Here is a 20,930-nt window from a genome sequence, read left to right as displayed (position 1 = left end):
CAGCCTTTTCTGATTGGGCTTAGTTCCCAGGTTGTTGTCACTTTCCTCTGAACCCTCTCAATTTTGTCCACATGCAGTTTGAAGTGAGGTCTCCAGAACTGCATACCTCCAGGTGCAGTCTGAGCAATGCAGTATACATCAGGACTATGACATCTTACGATTTTGATGTAAGTACAAATTCCTTACAAGTTCACCTTTTCAGAATAAGACAACATAAAATTGTTTTTCCAGACAGGCTAAGATTCATACCCTTAGCAAAAAGTTATTTGTACTGTTCTAAGCAACAAGAAAACTAATCTGATGCTAGACACTAGCAGTGAACTCTGAAGCAATTATATTCTCCTAAACTGAATTTCTCCTAAACGATATGACGCTGGAAGATGAGCCCCTCAGGTCGGAAGGTGTCCAATATGCTACTGGGGATGAGCAGACGGCTAGTACGAGTAGCGCCAGAATGAATGAAGCGGCTGGGCCAAAGCCGAAAGGACGCTCAGTTGTGGAAGTAACTGGTGGCGAAAAGACAGTCCGATGCTGTAAAGATTTTTATTCCATAGGAACCTGGAACGTCAGATCAGGGTAAGCTGGACGTGGTCAAACAAGAAATGACAAGACTGAACATCGACATTTTAGGAATCAGTGAACTAAAATGGACAGGAATGGGTGAATTTAATTCAGATGACCATCAGGTATACTACTGTGGACAAGAATCTCGCAGAAGAAATGGAGTAGCCTTCATAATCAATAAGAGAGTAGGAAAAGCAGTCTTGGGATACAATCCCCAAAATGACAGAATGATCTCAGTTCGAATCCAAGGCAAACCATTCAACATCACAGTGATCCAGGTCTATGCCCCAACCACTGCTGCTGAAGAGGATGAAGTTGATCAGTTCTATGAAACCCTACAACACCTTCTAGAAGCAACGCCAAAAAATGATGTGCTTATCATCATGGGGGATTGGAATGCTAAAGTAGGAAACCAAAAGATAACTGGGATAACAGGCAAGTTTGGCCTTGGAGTACAAAATGAAGCAGGGCACAGGCTGGTAGAATTTTGTCAAGAGAATACAATGGTCATAGCAAACACTCTTTTCCAACAACCCAAGAGACGACTCTACACATGGACATCACCAGACGGTCAACACAGAAATCAGATTGACTATGTGCTCTGCAGCCAAAGATGGAAAAGTTCTATCCAGTCAATAAAAACAAGACCAGGAGCTGATTGTGGTTCAGATCATGAGCTTCTTGTTGCAAAATTTAGGCTTAAATTGAAGAAAGTAGGGAAAAGCACTAGGCCACTCAGGTATGAACTAAATCATATCCCAAACGAATACACAGTAGAGGTGATAAATAGATTTAAGGAATTAGATCTGATAGACAGAGTGCCTGAAGAACTATGGACGGAGGTTCGCAACATTGTACAAGAGGTAGCAACTAAAACCATCCCAAAGAAAAAGAAATGCAAGAAATCAAAATGGCTGTCTGAGGAAGCTTTACAAATAGCTAAGGAGAGAAGGGAAGTGAAAGGCAAGGGAGAAAGAGAAAGATACACCCAATTGAATGCAGAATTCCAGAGAAAAGCTAGAAGAGATAAGAATGCCTTCTTAAATGAACAGTGCAAACAAATAGAAGAAAACAATAGAATGGGGAGGACCAGAGATCTTTTCAAGAAAATTGGAGATATGAAGAGAACGTTTCATGCAAAGTTGGGTATGATAAGGGACCAAAATGGTAGGGACCTCACAGAAGCAGAAGAGATTAAACAAAGGTGGCAAAATTATACAGAACAACTATACAAGAGCGAGCTTAACATCCCTGATGACCACAGTGGGGTAGTTACTGACCTGGAGCCAGACATCCTGGAATGTGAAGTCAAATGGGCCTTAGGAAGTCTGAGCAATAATAAAGCTAGTGGTGGTGACAGCATTCCAGTTGAATTATTAAAAATCTTAAAGGATGATGCAGTAAAAGTGCTACACTCAATATGCCAGCAAATTTGGAAAACTCAACAATGGCCACAGGATTGGAAAAGGTCAGTTTACATTCCAATCCCAAAGAAGGGCAATGCCAAAGAATGTTCAAACTACCGCACCATTGCACTAATTTCTCATGCTAGCAAAGTTATGCTCAAAATCCTACAAGCTAGGCTCCAGCAATATGTGGACCGAGAACTTCCAGAAGTACAGGCAGGATTTCGAAGAGGCAGAGGAACTAGAGATCAAATTGCCAACATACGCTGGATCATGGAGAAAGCTAGGGAGTACCAGAAGAACGTCTACTTCTGCTTCATTGACTATGCTAAAGCCTTTGATTGTGTGGAGCACAACAAATTGTGGCAAGTTCTTAAAGAGATGGGAATACCAGAGCATCTTATTTGTCTCTTGAGAAATTTATATGCAGGTCAAGAAGCAACAGTGAGAACTGAACATGGAATCACTGACTGGTTCAAAATTGAGAAAGGAGTTCGGCAAGGCTGTATACTGTCGCCTTGCCTATTTAACTTGTATGCAGAGCACATCATGAGAAATGCGGGATTAGAGGAGTCACAAATTGGGATCAAGATTGCAGGGAGAAATATCAACAACCTCAGATATGCAGATGATACCACTCTAATGGCAGAAAGTGAAGAGGAACTAAAGAGCCTGTTGATGCGGGTGAAGGAGGAGAGTGCAAAAGTTGGCTTGAAACTCAACATCAAGAAAACAAAGATCATGGCATCCGGCCCTCTCAATTCCTGGCAAATAGAAGGGGAAGAAATGGAGATAGTGACAGATTTTATTTTCCTGGGCTCCAAGATCACTGCAGATGGGGACTGCAGCAAAGAAATTAAAAGACGCTTGCTCCTGGGGAGGAAAGCTATGGCAAATCTAAACAGCATCCTAAAAAGCAGAGACATCACCCTGCCAACAAAAGTGCGTTTAGTCAAGGCTATGGTTTTCCCAGTTGCAATGTATGGCTGCGAAAGTTGGACCATAAGGAAGGCCGAGCGTCAAAGAATTGAGGCTTTTGAACTCTGGTGCTGGAGAAGACTCTTGCGAGTCCCTTGGACTGCAAGGCGAACAAACCGGTCAGTCCTAGAGGAGATCAGCCCTGACTGCTCTTTAGAAGGCCAGATCCTGAAGATGAAACTCAAATATTTTGGCCACCTCATGAGAAGGAAGGACTCCCTGGAGAAGATTAATGCTGGGAGCGATCGAGGGCAAAAGAAGAAGGGGACGACAGAGAATGAGGTGGCTGGATGGAGTCACTGAAGCAGTAGGTGCAAACTTAAATGGACTCCGGGGAATGGTAGAGGACAGGAAGGCCTGGAGGATCATTGTCCATGGGGTCGCGATGGGTCGGACACGACTTCGCACATAACAACAACAACAAAACTGAATTCAATAGGTCTGAAAGGGTCTAATTCCTTAAGACGGCATTGTTTAATCTCTTTCATTAAGGTTAACATTGTTTAGAATTCGGTAAACACACAGAAGCTGATTGGAATTTGATGTGATATGCAGAACTTGATGCGATTTGAAAACAGAACAGTGACTAGGATCTATTTGGATCCTTTGAAATCTATATAGTTGCCCTTCTGTCTTAGACATTACAAAGGCAAATCAGATTCCTTCACTTAAAGGCCTGAGTGCACAGCTATCACTGGCGGTAATGGGTTTGAATATGCAAACTACTGCATGAAATTTAAGTAATTTTCATACCTGAAATTGCACAGACTCCAAACATGAAAAGGGCGGTATGCACGCAGGGTGAAGGTAAAGACATGTGCAAGCCCCAAACCACTATTTGTAAAAGCTATGGCAGGGAAGCTGCCTGAGTCAACTGTAAGATTTTTATATCGGCTACACAGACAGTTCCACTTCACAACCTACCACTCCTTCCTGGCATCTCTGGCAAGCAAGAAATTGCCTGAAGGTCAAAGTATTTAGAACTATATACTGTGAAAGAGAGTAACAGAACAGCAAGTTACAACACATAGTAGTTGTATGTTTGGTACAACTTAAGTTTTTAAAATACAGGTCAGCTAGCTCTTGAGGATGAAAGGTAGGTGGGGCTGAGAGCTAACGTGCTGTAGTGGTTAAGAGGGGTGGCCTGTAATCTGGAGAACAGTGATTCCCCACTCCTCCAGATGCAACCAGCTGGGTGATCTTGGGTGAGTCACAGAGTTCTCTGTCTTGCCTATCTCAGAGGGCATCTGTTATGGGGAAAGGAAAAGCAGGCCATTGTAAGCCGCTTTGAGACACCTCTGGGAAAATCATGGTACACAAAAATATCAGTTCTTCTTCTCTTTTAAAGACCTCAGCTTCTACTTACCTCGTATGTGTACTTGTGCTTCAGGTTCCAGCGACAAATGGGACACTGACCAGAAGGATTCAGAGGAACAGGGGCTTCCCTATCTTCTAGGATTTTGCCTTCAATCTAGGAACCAAACAGAGGAGATTGATGGTGGAAGAATCAGGATTCCAAACTTCCAGATATATTTTGGACAAATGCCCCATCTATAGCAAGTATATCCTTATTATATAAATTAAAATACAAAAACTTGAGTTTACACCTTACTGATAGCAATCATTTGAGGACAAGAACAACAACAAAAACTTTTTCATCTTCAAAAACATGGTTCTTAAACTTCATTGAGGTCAAGATTATTAGTCATGATTTCAGGACTATCCCACTGGAAATATCAACAGACCTGTGTTCATGTGTTACACAGAAATGGAGTTGGCTTTTTATTAACAGCTCTGGGAGAGGAGAGCAGCTTTCATTTATCATAACTGAAACAGTTTTTCTGCAACAGATTAGGATGGTTCCCTGTAGTATACATTCCTTAAATTTAGTCCAGTGAAGCTTTAAACAGCCTGAAGGGATAGCATTTCCCACAAGATGGTTATTTCAACAACTGAGCATATCTGACAAAATACATTTATCTGCTTTGCATCTTTTTTTTTCTTTTTTGGGTGGGGGAACAAGAACATTCTAACGGCATGGGAGGAAGTGGAGAAGACCCTGCTAGCTGGTTAATTATGGTATCTCAAGTAGCATGGTTGTAAAGGATATTGAAACTGGATCCTGCAAGTGTCAATCATGGAGACTATACAATGAAATAAACACTTATGGTGATGTTCTTAACATGGTATTTATCATTTCATCCTTGCTATATTCCTGTAGGACCAATGGCAAGAGAATACAAATTTTAGCCAGTGGGCAATTAACTAACTACTACAAATTATCTTTGTAGTAAAAGCTTCCTTGAAAGTATTTTGTACAATAATCCAGAATAAGCCAGACAGTTGCATAAATGATGTTTTGTCTACCATTTTTCATTATTTTCACACACACTTCCTCAAACTTTCTTAAAGACATGTTAGTAGAGCATCCCTTCTGGGATCAAGCCCAAAGAGGACACTTTATTTTTAGAAAACAGAAAACAGATTGACATGTGTGATGGTTTTAAAAATGACAAGCTGCTCCAAGAGACCTAATTGGTTGTCATCAGCTGAACAGAGGAAGACTTGAGAGCTGCATGCTGAGGAGACAATTGGTCAGTTTTCTGTCTTGAGCTGGAGGTATTTTGCACGGAGCCAAATAAAACAGTTTGAAAAACAACCAGTTGAGACCGCTTTATTATACTACAATCGTTATTCTGCACTGAATATACTCTGCTGAAAAACTACGCTGCAATTATTTCTGCACTGAACAATTCATAGCCCTGCTCGCTGTAGATTTGCCATCTCCACTTGCTAGATTCTATTAGAAACTCAGTGACACGCTTTGTTCTCTGATGCAGTCACTAATCTGCATAACCAGGGAGCTCCCCTGCAGCACAGCAGGAATCTCTCTTCCTTACCCAGTGGCAACAGAGTTTTTACCAGTGAGATTGGTGAAGGGAAAACATAAAAAACACCAAAGGTTAGACAGAGCACAGGATCAGGCTTCAATCACGATGTCCCACCAAGGATAGGCATTCAACTCAGTCCCTGAGGCTGTTTTCTTGTTTGAAAGAATCAAAGTGTGCATATAGCGCGAAAAGCAGCTACCCTTTTTGCTAATTGGCAGGGAATGAAGTTAGGGGGGAGGGGCACTACCTATTTCTAGTTTCACACAGATCTTTCTTCCTAAACTTGTCAAAATCATTTCAATTGCTTTCTTCCAATACACCTTAGTTCTAACACAGACCCACCATATGCCTTTGGGGAAGGCAATATAAAAATATAATAAATAAATTAAAAAAACAAACTGCCTTTTCTTCTCTACCAACCAACATTTATTTCTTTCTGCTTTCAGTTCAAACATTTTTTATTTTACAAGGAGTCAGATGCTACATGTGTACTTTTTTCAACAAGTTTTCTCTGAATGATAATCTTATTGTAAAATTTAAGTCTTCTGTGAAAATAGAATATAATTTCTGTTCGTCCAAAATATTGCTAATATTCTTGTTCCTCTGGTAAAAATCTGTTGTCTTAATTTTTTGGGGTAGTATTATTGGGTAGATTTTATGCGTACAAGCTTTTGCAATGTAATCAAGTTTTGAAATTCATTCACTTGGCCTAATGATAGTTGTTTTTTTAAAAAATAGAGAATTTATGTAACTTTTAATCTGTAAGAATCTAAAAAGTGCTCACAATTAACCAAAAAGAGAATGCCTTGTTTTCTCCCAGCCAACTTGTACACACAAAAGACCCTGCATTTTAGGCAGCAAGAGTCTCCCTTTAATGCACTACATAATGTTCTTAACTGTTCTGATATCTAATGTCTACCAGAGAACATTTATTTTGTAGAGTACTGGAAACTTAACCCAGTTAGTAAAATTACTGGATTCTTGATTCCAAGAAATAGACACTCTCTTTTAGAGAATGGGCACCTGAAACTACCAACCAGCCAAGAAATGAATAAGATTAAATAAACTTAATCTTAAATAATTATTAAATAAAATTAAAATTAAAAGTATTAAATAAACTTAATACTTCTCACAATACAATCAATCAGTAAGGATAATTTTTAGCATTTATGACAAACTTAGTTTTAAGGTTTTGGTAATCACCTTCAAGGCCATTCACTGTCTGGGCCCAGTATATCTGAACGCCTCCCTGCCTATACCCCCAGAAGAGCCCTACGTCTTCCACCACCAACTGGCTGAGGATCCATGGCCCCAAAGAAGCACATCGGACCTCAACCAGAGCCAGAGCTTTCTCTGTCCTGGCCTCCACCTGGTGGAACGAGCTTGCAGAGGAGATCAGGGCCTTTCCTGAACTCCCACAATTCCGTAGGGCCTGGTATTTGTTTGAGGCAGATTGACCAAACAACATCCGCTGGTCCCCCCAGTCACCTCTACAATGATCTGAATCCAAACTAACCTCCCTATGGATTTATACTAGAAGTTATAAAAGTTAGCTATAGACTGATAGCTATAGACTGTTGTAAACCTGCTGTTAACTGGGAATCCATTGTAACGATTATTGTTATTATTGTACTGTGATTCAATGTATACCCTCTACATTTTATGTAAACCGCCCTGAGCCTCATGGAAGGGTGGTATAGAAAGATCATTAATTAAGATAGACATCTGAGCCATAAACATAAACAAACCAATTTTTAAAACATTAAGCTTTGAATCATAGTGTGAGCCCTGCCACAGCACGATCCCTTCCCAAGCCATAATGTTAACAGCTGCAGATGTCATTCTGCAATGTTCTCTTTAGACAGGGCTCCTTATGTTACACACCCTTTCAGAATTTCAGGTATTTCCAACCTTTAACAAATGGCTCCTACTGAGATAAGGGTACAGGGAAATTCAGGATGGGTGCAAACAGAGAACAAGTCAAGGATGACTTGGAAGCCCTCTTCAGCTAAATCTCTGTACCTCTGGCACAGCTGGTGCAGAGCTTTGGGCTCTGTCATCAGTACATAGATGACACTCAGCTCTATCTTCTCATGGACGGCCACCCAGACTCCCCCCCAGAACCATTAACCAGATGCTTCGAAGCTGTAGCTGGGTGGCTGAAACTCAACCTCTCCAAGATGGAGGTCCTATGGCTAGGGAGGAAGCAGGTGGGTCAGAAAGAGTGTTTACCCAACCTGGCTGGGACGCAATGTAACACCACACCCCTTGCTAGGAATTTGGGGGTGATCCTTGATTCCTTGCTAGGAATTTGGGGGTGATCCTTTATATGGAAAGTGCAGGTCACAAGGGTAGCCCGCCAGGCATTTTACCAACTATGCCAGATGAGGCTACTAGTGTCCTACCTGTCCTCACAGCACCTGGCCATGGTGATTCATATGACGGTCACCACCAGAATTGACTTCTGTAACTTGCGCTACACTGCTCTACCCTTGTCTCTAACTAGGAACCTGGAACCTCTAACCTTGTTTCTAACCAGGGCTGCGGGCCCTGCAGGAGCTGTTCCGCAGGGCCAGTAAAACAGAGCTCTTCCACCAGGTCTATGGTTGAGGCTGGGGTCTGTGAGGTAGAGCATTGGCCCCACCCGGGGTTCGAAGTATACATCGCCACTCTCCATCACCGTGGTTGGTAGGGGTGGAGTGGTATTTTTTTCTGCCATGTTCGGAATTTTTAAAGTCTTTTAATGGGAGTTTAATGTGGGGTTTTAAGACTATTGTTACCCAGCACAAACCTATTTAGGGAGCAGCGGGAAATAAAATAAATAAATAAATAAAAATAATTGCTGCTGGTACAGATTGTAGCCACTAGAGTCCTCACAGGAACACCCTGGAAAACTCTCATCCAGCCTGTGCTGAGGCAGCTGCATTGGTTGCTGGCTGCAGCTCAGATCAGGTTCAAGGTTTTGACCTTTAAGGCCCTTTGTGGTCTGGGACCCACATACCTTAGGGACTGCCTGTCACCTTATGGCCCCTACAGAGCCCTACACTCTGTGGGTAACAACTTGCTGGTGGTACCTGGCCCACGGAAGGTTTGCCTGGCCTCAACCAGGGCCAGGACCTTTTCCGTCCTGACCCTACCTGATGGAATGAGCTCCCAGAAGAGCCGAGGGCCCTGCAAGAGCTTCCTAAGTTCCGTAGGGCCTGCAAAGCGGCTCCTGATTGGGCCCTCCGAGTGTCCATCCAGGGCGAAGCGCGGCTGCCCATTGGCTGCTTCGCCCGGCCGGGAACTCACCGCACAGACTGAACTGGTAGCCCGTGCGGTTAGTCCTCCGCCCGGGATGCTCCTCCTCCTGCTTCTCCCAGCCATGCTCCAGGGTGGGGTAGGGGGCTCTCCGGCTTCTCTTGGCCGCTCCTGCGGCCTGGAGAAGCCCCAGCCATGCTCCGGTGTGTGGGGGGGGCACCTCTTCGGCTTCTCCAGGCTGCGCCTTCTTCCCGCCGCACGGCCTGATCCCCTGCCCTGCACCCGCTGGGGACGCTCGGCCACCCTCTCCACCCCCTTCCTATGGCCCCTGCACCCCCAGCCTACACGTGCTAGTACCCGCTGTATTCTTAGGACAGCAGGCTTTATTTCTAGTAGAACATAAAGGCCAAGGACTTCTCTCATGCTATGCCCTGGTATTAATAGAACTACAAATTGACCTTTTCTCCATGAATACACCAAATCCCTTTTTAAAGTAATCTATGTTAGTAAGACCATCACTACATGCCAAAATAAATGTCCGTCCTGAATTTATTGGTCATCAACGTCACTGATTACTTCTGAGTTCTAGTATTATTAGGGGAGGAGCAAAGCTCAAGCAGAAGGAACTACGAACTACAAAATATGATAAATGTACTTACGATAGTGGTGTTATTTTCAGTATTTTCTATGACTGTAGAGAAAAAAAAAGATGTTAGAGACATATTCAGTGACAAAACTGTTCTCGTGAAACATTAGGAGGGATGGATGATTTTAAAAGATGACAACAATTAAGCATTCTACTAGAGTGGTGGTAAAGGTACTGCTTTTAGAGGTTGGTAAGTAGTCTGTTGCCTATGAGTTGACTGTAATTCAACTGCACATTTACCATTTTAGAGGTAAGCAATATAGATCACAACTCACTGTTTTCTTGTGTCTGGCATAAAAAACAGGCAAGCCACTGCAATGATTACTATAGAACTCCATAGGCATGGATTCAAGAAAAAGGAAATGTTCAAGAAATGGAGGGAAGGACAAACCACTATAGAAAAGTATCTGCAGGTTACTAGGCACTGTAGGTCAGCCATCAGAGAGTTCAAAGTTGGGTGTGACCTGAGACTGCTCAGGTCTGCTCACTATAACAAGAGACTGCTCACTATAACAAGAAAAGCATCTTCATGTATGTGAGGAGCAAACGTAAGATAAATGAGGCAATAGGCCTGCTGTTTGGTGAAGATGGAGAGACTCTGACAGAGGACAGAGAGAAAGCAGAAAAGCTCAGTACTTATTTTGCCTCTCCCCCCCCCCCACGAAGAGTATAGGTGCATCTAGGGATGGTAATAGGTAAGGCATTGTGTCTGGGTGGCTGGTTGACATGGTCAAGAGGCATCAGGCTGCACTGGATGAGTTCTAGTACCCTGGGCTGGATGCTGTGCACCCGAGAGTGCTCAAAGAACTTTAAGATCTCTTGGAGGACTGGAGAGATGCCAGAGGACTAGAGAAAAGTAAATGTTACCCCAATCTTCAAAAAAGGGGGAGAGAGGAAACTACAGGCCAGTGAGTTTGACTTCAATTGCCTGGAAGATAATGGAGCAGATTTTAAAAGAGGTGATCTACAAACATCTGAAGGACAATTTGATCTGGGGATGTCAGCACAAATTTGTCTCCAACAGATCCTGACAGACCAACATGGTTTCCTTCTTTGACTGAGTGATGGCCTTATAAGATTGTGGAAATTCAGTTAATGTTGTTTACCTGGAGTTTTGGATAGTTCAGTGGATAGGGTACTGGCTAGAAAAAGAGTGGTTGTCAGTGGTGTTTCAACAGATTGGAGGGACGTGAACAGTTGGGTGCCTACAGGGCTGGGCATTGTTTTTTATCAATGATCTGGATGAAGGGCTTAAAGGAGACACCTCATTTAATTTGCAGATGACAGCCAATTAGGAAAAGTCGTGAACACCCAGAAGATAGAGTTCAATGAGATCTGAACATGCTGGAAAAGTGGGTAAATAAGAACAAGATTCAATTCAATAAGGAGAAATGCAGAATTCTACATCTGGGTCATAAAAATGATAAGCACACATACTGGATAGGAGATACACTTCTGGTAGCAGTGTGTAGGAATGCAATCTTGAGAAACTTGTGAACTGGTAGCTACATATAAGCAGACAGTGTAATGCAGCAGAACAGAAGGCAAATGGGATGTATCAACAGAGGCATCACATAAAACTCAAAAGATGTCATAGTCTCTCTGTATATCATATTGGTCAGACCCCACCTGAACTACTCTGTAGAGTTCTGGAGGCATCACTTCAAAAAGTACATGGACAAAATGGAGAGGGTTTACAGGGGAGCAACGAGGATTATCTGGGGCCTGGATATTCAAGCCTGGAGAAGAGGAGGTTGAGAGGGGATATGACTGCTCTCTAAGTATTTGAATGGCTGCCACTTAGAGGAGGGCAGGGAGCAGCTCCTGTTGGCAGCAGAGGATATAACCTGCAGTAATGGCTTTAACCCACGTGTAACAGTACTGGCTAAATATCCGGGGGGGGGGGGGAATTTCAGAACAGTTCAGTATTGGAATCGGCTGCCTAAGGAGGTGGTAAGCTCCCCTTCACTGCAGTCTTCAAGCAAGAGCTGGACAGATAATTATTCTGGATGATTTAGGCTGATCCTGCATTAAACATGGGGTTGGACTAGATGGTCTGTATGGCACCTTCCAACTTAATGATTCTAAATTCATTCAGCCATGGAGCTCAATGACCATGGACTAGCGATGTTCTTCTGCCTGGTCTACCTCATAAAACTGTTATGATGATACGATAGAGAAGGGAGAGACATGTCTACTCTCCTGAGTAGGTATCAAAATGTGAGCTGTCAGAAATACTTTGTTCCTCGTATTTCCCTAGAAGATTAATTGTTAGAAAACCATCCCTTGTCATATTAGCAGAAGACAACTCCATACTAAGTAGCCATTTTTTTCTGGCAGGAGTTCTGAACTTTGGACAGATGCATGACAGAAGAAGAGTTGGTTCTTATATGCTGCTTTTCTCTACTCGAAGGAGGCTCAAAGCGGCTTACAGTCGCCTTCCCTTTCCTCTCCCCTCCAACAGACACCCTGTGAGTTGGTGAGGCTGACAGGGCCCTGATATCACTGCTCAGTCAGAACAGTTTTATCAGTGCAGTGGCGAGCCCAAGGTCACCCACTGGGCTGCATGTGGGGGAGTGCAGAATCGAACCCAGCATGCCAGATTAGAAGTCCGCACTCCTAACCACTACACCAAACTGGCTCTCAAGATAGAAATCCTATCTGTTCTTAAATACTGAGATACAAGCAATACATTGTCACCTGTCTGCAATGCAACAGTTAGGTATACCAATGGTACCTCCATGCTCAAAAACAGTAATATCTCTGAAAATACAGAGCTTGACAAATCCAAGGTGCCATGATGTCTCACATTTTTAGCAGTCATTTATTCTAAGCACCTCTTGATTCTTAGTAGAAACACAAAGCTTAGAGACTAGTCCTCTATTGTGATGTCAACCAGGATTACCTTGTATTTATGTGTCAAAATACGTCTGAATCAGGGGGACTTGTGAAGCCATAGGAATGTTGTCAATAATGGATCCAGGAAAAAACAATGTTGAAGGACTGTCACCTTCAAGTCCTGTTTGTGAGCTTCCCAAAAGTACCTGCTGGCAGTGCTGCCTACCAACCAAAACCAAAACAACTGGAGTTCTTTCTTGTTTTGGGCCAGCTGCTGAGAAAGAAAAACCAGCATTTTAGCTCAGCCCTCTTCCCCTTCCTTCTAGGTGTATACATACCTCAAGCAATACAGCTAAGCTTTGGTAATGCCTGCCTAAATCACCCACCAATCCTGGACTTTGCGTCCAGATAGTTTTACAACTCTGGATTGGGAAATACCAGATTTTTTCTGGGGGGTGGTGCCTGGGGTTTGGGAAGGATCTCAGCAAGGCATAATCCTAAAGAGTTCACACTCCAAAGCAGCCTTTTTATCCAGGGGAGCCAATCTGTGCACCTGGAAATGTTATAATTCCTAGAAATCATACAATTTGGGGAGATCTCCAAGACATATCTGGAGGCCAACAACCTTACCTCCAGGCCCACTCAAAGTTCTAGAAGTCTCATATGTGTAGAATAACTAAGGTGCTTCAGGCCAGCCACATTGCCTTTATATCAATATATGAACATTCAGCACTGCTGAGTACATATGGTAGTAGATTCTAGAATAGCTGTGGCACAAAACCTCTGGAACTCTCTCCCCAGATAACCATCACCTTCTGTTGCCATCTTCCATTACAGTTTGTTTAGCACTCATTACTGCCCAATGTTTTGATTGTTGTTTTTATATCCAGGTATACATGTCTGTTCTGTACAGGATACATAAGTACATGCAAGACCAATCCCAAACAAATCCCAGATTCAGTGAGATTTGCTTCCTTGTAAATCTGTTTAGAATTACAAACTTCATCTGATGATTGGTTAAAAATGTGATGGCTAAGTTGTACCAAAGATTATCTTCTTCACACACACACACAGATGAGAGGTGCCTAGAAAAAAGTGGTCAGTGTCTCCTCAGATCCCTCAATGGTGAACCGTTACTGATGAATTGGACCCTAATACGCAAATAAAAATATATACAAAATAACGCCCAAATAAATTAAGATGTCATGAAGCTTTGCTGTAAGAGACGCATCTCGCGCTCGTGCTCTCTTCTTTCCCATCAAGAAGAAGCCGAGTGCTCCTTTTCTGGGCAATATTCTGAGAAAAAGCTAAAAAGGAACTCTGCTTCGCCTCGAGAGCAGCCAAAGATTAAGATTAAGGCTCAAAGGACAAGTAGAGAAGCCCGAGGCTCTCCCATTTGCTTCTCACAACTGCCCCTTCCCCTTTCCCGCAAGCCACGCAGTGATCAGCTGCTGCGAGGAAGGGGAAGCCACACTTCACACTCACCCTCACGGAGCCCGCGGGAAGGAGCCCGAGCCCAGCCGCCCCACACGAGACCGGCCACCAGCCGCCTCCAGCCAGAGAGCACCGGCTGAAGAACCGCCATCACACAGCTCTCCCCCGCTTCGCTTCCGCTTCCAGGTCGCGCACGTTGACCTTTGGTACGCCCCTTCCCCCCGCCTTCCGAGGCGGGAAAAGGGTGATGGCGCGTGATTGGCGCCACCTACGTCACTAGCCCGGGAAGTAGTTGAGAGGCTGTTCCTCACGTTTGCTTGTGTTTAACTAGCAACAGTCGTATCTTAACAGCTGTTTGGTTCTTCTTCCTTCCATCGTTCTCCGTAGTAAGATTAGTTTATAGTCGATGTTATACACAAACATACTCTCCCTCAATAAAATGCGTGTTTCATACAGGTTGAGTTTGATTTATAGTGGCTAGTTTAAGACCAGGCACAGGGAAATCTTTTAACAGAATTACTCCAATCAGTAAGATTAGATCAGAGTAACTCTGCATGGGATGGAGTGTGCTATGAATTCATGCCAGAGTTGAAGTTTGGTTACTTTCCACGGTAGAGTTGCCAACCTCCAGGTGGGGACGGGTGATTTGAAATTTATTTATTTTATTATATTTATATATATATATACCACCATCCCCTGAGGCTCACGGCAGTTTACATGGAACTGGAATAAAAACAGTACAGATAACATAAATTGAACAGCAGTGAAAGAGTCATAACAGGAGAACAGTAACAATGGAACAACCACAGTGAGAACATCCAATTTTAACTGTAACATACTGACGGATGGACATGTCGGTGGGGGTTCTCATGGGAGGGGGGGCTCAGTGGCCAATGGGAACTGATTGAATTTCCGAACCTGGTTGTTGGGAACCCCACAAAGCAAGCTTTTAGCAATTTTGCAACATTAGGTTTCACAAGAATATAGAATACTTTCCTGCCTTTCACAAGTGCATCAGGACAGGTGCACTTTTAACATTAATAATCATAGCCATAGTCTTTCCACTTAATAAATTTCTGAAGGCTTTGCTTGTTCAGTGTGAAATAGCCTGTCCAGAGTGATAATAGTTTATTTTTTAAATTTAAAGCTTTAAAATATTATTTGTATCTCTCCTATATTTATATTATATTCTTATTTCTGTTTTCAAAATAAAAACAATTAAAATATTAGAAGGCTTAATCGCATACTCATTAAAGAATACATGCAGTTCAAGCACTTTAATGTTATTTGGCTTGGCAGTTATAAGGGGGAGGGAAACAGTATACTGTTGAAGTATGGAGTCAGATAATAGACTAGTTTTTGAAAAAATCAATGTAATTTGGAAAGGTGATAGCTAGTTGTCGTATATGCACTTGCCAGATTTTCAAAGACAGTTTTCACACTGGAAACTTTGCTGCTCCAGTTTCCATGTGGGACCACAAATCCAAGGGGCTTTTTGCACGCCTTCAAAATCGCACAATGGTTGCTAATTGAAAACGCTATTGATTTGCCATAACGCACGACGTCGTCGACAATCTGCCACACACCTGTAACCAATCTGCAAAAAGCGCTTCCTTGTAGCGCTTTCAGGGAAATCCCCAAAAGTGGATTCACCCTCCGGAAAGCGATACACTCCTGCAACCAATCTGCAACACTAGCGAAAAAGACCTGTGCGTTAACATTGTTGCGGTTTCTACAAAGTCCCTCCCCCTGGCTCTCTTCTCTGATCTTCCGGCGAAGCGATCGCCATTTTTTTTTCTCCGAGCGAGCGGGGATAAATGCACCAGCGAGCCTCTTTCTGTTTAGAGGCTTCCCTGGCTTCAGTCCTTCCCCTTTAGTCACTAAGCACAAACCACAGAAAAGCCCGTTTGCTGATGTATTTTCCCATTAATTTTTACACATTCATTCAGCCGAAAATCGGGCCCGTGAGGGGGGGGGGATTTTTTTTTTTCACTCGGAGGCAGCGTGGCAACGATCAAACAATCAAATGACAGCTCAAACACACCAGGCAGCTGGATGGGTCTCTCCGTTGCAACGAATCTACCCAGATTCGTTGCTATGGGTCTGTTTTTTTTTTTTAAACCTTTCTTAAAGGGAAAGGGGCTGTTTGGGAGCATGCTAACGGCTGCCCATTGGCTGCTTGACGGCCAGGGGCGGGACAGCTCGGCAATAGCGCTTCCTTTCTAGCGATTTCTGCCGAGACCGGAAGCCTGTGGGAAACGCTACAAAACGCAACTGGATTCCACCACAAAGGCAGGTATGCATAACGACGAATTCCACTACTTTAAATGGCGATTTTTCATTCAGTGACCAATTTGCAACAAAGATCCCGGTGCGTAAAGCCCCCAAGTTACACCAGGCTAAATGATCCCCTGTGTGGGACCACAAATCCAAGTTACACCAGGCTAAATGATCCCCTGTGTGGGACCACAAATCCGAGGTGCACTGGGCTAAATGATCCCCTGTGTGGGAGCGGGTAGAGGCTGGGCAACGTGTCCCAACTCCAACCTGAAGCCTGGTGTGGAAATGGCCAAACAGATTTTGTAGTGTTTTTTTGCATAGCCTTAGTGACTCTAGAATAGAAACATCTATGCACTACAAGAAGTGATACTTTCAACTTTCTTGTTAAAAACGCTTCTCTCTCAGCCTCTCCCTTGCTTCAAGTGAACGCATATGGCTGTTTATGGGCCTAGTCTAGTCTATTCAGCAATCTACTTGTTTCTTCATTTTCTCCCAAATATGGATTAATTAATCTAGATCCATAGCTCTTGTAATACTGCCAAGTTTATTGTGAATTAAATGTTCTTGTGGCAAATTGGAAACATGGGGTAACTTGAATATTTCTTATGTTTACTTCCAGATCTGATCAAGGAACATTTTTTATCCTAACTGTTGAGTGCAGATAATTCTGTCCCAAGGCTGCAAAGTATATGCCAACTTTGGTAGGAGCCCTTCTCATTTTCCAGGGGTTGGAAGCCTATTAAAATTTTTTATTTTTCATGATTTTAAATTTGGAAAGCTTATTACTTTCACTAAAAATTATTAAAGAAAAGCAAGATAGTCACGAATATCCTTATCCATGGTTCCTCTATATATTTGTGAAACAGCCTGGGGGGTGGAACATGTCCGGGTGTCCAATTTGGAATAGGGCCAGTCAGGGTGCGGCCAGCAACACTGGCTACACCCTGAAGGGCCCTGGCCCTACAGTTCCCGCCCTCCCTCCCTGGACGCTAGCCACATTCCTCTCAGACGTGCCAGAGACACAGAAAGACACACAGAGCCCTGCCATACCGAACACGAGCCCTCATTCCCTCCTGCTGTGAGGGAGGCTGAGAGAGACACAGAGAGAGTTGCCCCAAGCTGCTGACTAGCCCTGCTTCACTCCTAAGAACGAGCCCTGCTATGGCTCCTGCTGCGACGGAGAGAGAGACACAGAGAGAGCTGCCCCTGCTGTGACGGAGGGAGAGAGAGACAGACAGAGAGCTGCCCCAAACTGCACACCAGCCCTGATTACCTGCTATGCCTCCTGGTGCAAGACACACCGAGAGACACGCAGCAAGAGGGAGAGGGAGAGAAAGAGACACAAAGAGAGAACTGTACATCCCGGTGTCCCTTGGGTCCTAGAACCCATTGCATTCCTGGTTGCAAGGGGCTTTCTTCCTAGTAACAAGATAAATAGAATCAGGCCAAAGGAGCCATTTTGTGCTAATGAAGGCCTTTGTACTTAGACTGGAAGTTGGAAGTCTATGCCAGTGTAAGAAGCTGACAGGTATTTACATTAGTCTATATTCCAGATGTTACAAAACTGGCATAGGACGGTGCTGTATTTATCCAGGAGTTAGTTAATTAGTGGAAACAAGTTTGTTGGATTCTGAAAACACAAAAATGGCCATAACCATGGATGAAAGCAACAACAGAGGAAGGCCTTTGTCCTCTGTATCCTGTTTTTGGCCTCCAGGGCTGAGGTGTCAAATTCATTTGCTACAAGGGCAGGATCTAACATAAATGGGACTGTTGGGCCAGGCCATGTGTACCATTGCTTAGGGCTGAAGTCTCTCAATTATCCTGTGTCCCTCAATACTGCGGGTCATGGGTCCAGTGGAGAGCCCACTTGGGCCTGCACCTCTGCAAGGGACTCAAAAGTGGCCAACTGGCATGTAAACCAGTTTGGTGTAGAGCCAGTTTGGTGTAGTGGTTAGGAGTGTGGACTTCTAATCTGGCATGCCAGGTTCGATTCTGCACTCCCCCACATGCAGCCAGCTGGGTGACCTTGGGCTCGTCACAGCATTGATAAAACTGTTCTGACCTAGCAGTGATATCAGGGCTCTCTCAGCCTCACCCACCTCACAGGGTGTCTGTTGTGGGGAAAGAGAAGGCGACTGTAAGTCGCTTTGAGCCTCCTTCAGGTAGAGAAAAGCGGCATATAAGAACCAACTCTTTTTACTCTTCTGCTAAACAAGAAGCTGAGTCTTGCCCCAGGAGGACTGGCAACCAACAAGAGACCTGCAGGGGAGGTGGTCAATGCACCAGGGTCCTACAGCAGGCTGCCCTCAGCAACAGGATTGTAATCTGACTGGGATCCAGAAAGGGAGGGCTTGCTTCTGTGAATGTTGGAATCATGAATAGGGATATAATCTGCCTTGTTAGACTGTCAGCAGGAGTCAGGAGGTTAGGCAAAGTGACTATGGTGTGCCTACTTCATGTAAAGAAGCTGAAGCTGAGATCCAGGAAGGGGTGTGTGTGTATGTCTGGGAGAACACCCTGATAGAATGAAGGGGAGGGGTAATCAACCAAGGGGAGGATGGTATAAAAGGAGGCTACATAAAATGCTACAGAGAAGGATAGCCAGAGGCTTGTGAGTGAGATGCAGTTTCCTGGTGAAGGAATGTGAAGTCAAGGATGAAAGGAGGAACTTTCACATCCTGTTCTCAGATCTGAGATAAGAGCATCCCTGTGATGAACTACATGATGGTGGGAAAGGATGGCTTTATTAGGACGGAGGAGCAGCATAGCAGCCCCACAAGTAAAGGGGGAAGGGGGCACATAAAAAATAGGTGAAAGGAGACACAACATGAGACTGGCTTCAGGGCCCTCCTTCAAGAGCCTTCCTCAAGCCATGCTTGGGGCAGAGCCCTGCCTGCTCTGCGTTTGGTACCCCATCAGTTGGGGGAGCAGCCTTATATGCTGGCATGTCTGAGACTTAGCTTTGTTAGCCCCAGCCAAATGCTTAGTACCCACCAATCCAGCTAGGTCATCCCACTAGCCCTGGTTTTCCGCCTACCTCCATGAAATACACCTTGCATGGGTTCACACCAGCAGTAATCAGTGGTTTTGGGCAGGAGCCTTTGCTCAGTGGTGGAACAACTGCATAGCATGCAAAAGGTCTCAGGTTCAATCCCTGGCATCTCTAGTTAAGGTGATCCGGTTATGTGAAATTCCTCTGCATGAGACCCTGCCAGTTTCAGTAGACAATACAGACCTTGATGGCACAATGGCCTGATTCTGTATAATTGTGAAACAGTACATATGCACTGGGACAACAATGGCAATAATAAATCAAAGAAAAGTCGTCTCTCTTCAATTTCAGTGGTTTTCAAAATCCTTCATATAAGTCCCAACGCGTTTCACCTGTTGGCTTTATCAAGGGACAAATATGAGTGTTTCAAACACACTTCTTATATGCAAAAAACCTTGTCTCTGGACAGTATGTAAGGTCGTATTAATCTCAGCTCTTAGCTAATGGCGTTCCTTTTCTTTGATTTATTATTGCCATTGTTGTCCCAGTGCATATGTATTGTTTCACAATTTTGTTTTTCACTGGAACCTACCCCTCCTAGTTATATTTAGCTGATTCTGTATAAGGCAGTTTCAGGCATTCTTGCCTCCATGTAAACCTGAGGACCAACATTAACCTATCTCATTTAGGGAGTTGCAGTAAAATTCTATCTGCAGTTTATGCTCCTTTATGAATCCAGGTTGTGATCCTGCAAAGAAAAGGTGTTTGGCCAGCAGTAGCAGTGATTGGAGCACAGGGCCGCATGCTCTACTAGAAGTGTAATCTTGCTTTCTTTTGCCTTGATTGGTGTTAAATGGAGTCTTGCCTACATGAAGGTTTCAGTTGTGTCAGGATCAGGATTACACAAGCATGATACTGTGATGTTACAGTTGTATATCTCCAGCATCCCCTTACTGTGTATGGTTAGCCTATGCCCATTGTGTGAGACATCATGGTAGCTGGAAGAAACCATATGAGAGACCATGGAGTTGAAGGAGGAAGGGTTGTTAAGTGATATACAATGCCACAAATTATGGGAGGTAGGGGGACAGAAAACAAATCTCAACTTATGGGCAACAACGAGAGGAAGGCTTGTCCTAGGCAAACTGGTGTCTGGTGTCTCTGCTTGTCAGCTATGTGACCTAGGTTAGCACGTTCAAGGTGCCTTCCTCCAAACTACACATCTTTGGTGGCTGATAATGGTTTATATTATCATGCTGGGAATGTAATTTTTGCTGGGAATGTAATTATTGTTTTAATGGGGTTTTAACAGGGATTTTAGGATGTTGTAACCCGCCACGAACCGCAAGGGATTGGCGGGGAATAAATATAATAATAATAATAATGATAATAATATATAATTCCCAAGTTATATTGTGAAAGCAAAACACGATTATAGGTGTATTGAATATGAAGTCCAGAGGGCTATCCTTTTTATATTCTCTATGATGGATATTAGTTAGCAAAGTTAAAGAAGTCACAAAATTCTATTTTATATCCAGATACTTGAAGAATAACACTTGGCTGCTTCCATCTTTAGCTCCTGAGAATAGCAAGAACCTTTAGCTACCCGTCATTAGGAAAGTATTAACAGAACTGACCTGAAACAGGATAGCATC

The 20,930-nt window shown here is 43.7% G+C and overlaps 1 protein-coding gene across 1 annotated transcript in view; it reads right to left on the bottom strand.

Moving 5' to 3' along the window:
- MRPS18A (mitochondrial ribosomal protein S18A) overlaps window positions 1-14,204 on the bottom strand; it is a 33,909-nt gene extending 19,705 nt beyond the window's left edge. The window contains exons 1-3 of the mRNA XM_077342703.1: window positions 14,049-14,204; window positions 9,739-9,770; window positions 4,315-4,419 (exon numbers count right to left, since the gene is read on the bottom strand). Of these exons, the coding sequence (XP_077198818.1) occupies window positions 4,315-4,419; window positions 9,739-9,770; window positions 14,049-14,148 (237 nt within the window). The 5' untranslated portion in view covers window positions 14,149-14,204. The remainder of the gene's footprint in view (window positions 1-4,314; window positions 4,420-9,738; window positions 9,771-14,048) is intronic.
- Window positions 14,205-20,930: the final 6,726 nt, after the last annotated feature.

Source organism: Paroedura picta, chromosome 1 (genome assembly GCF_049243985.1).
Source record: "Paroedura picta isolate Pp20150507F chromosome 1, Ppicta_v3.0, whole genome shotgun sequence".
Lineage (NCBI taxonomy): Eukaryota > Metazoa > Chordata > Lepidosauria > Squamata > Gekkonidae > Paroedura > Paroedura picta.
Note: the sequence above shows the minus strand (reverse complement) of the source record. Positions and strands in the feature narration are given on the sequence as shown.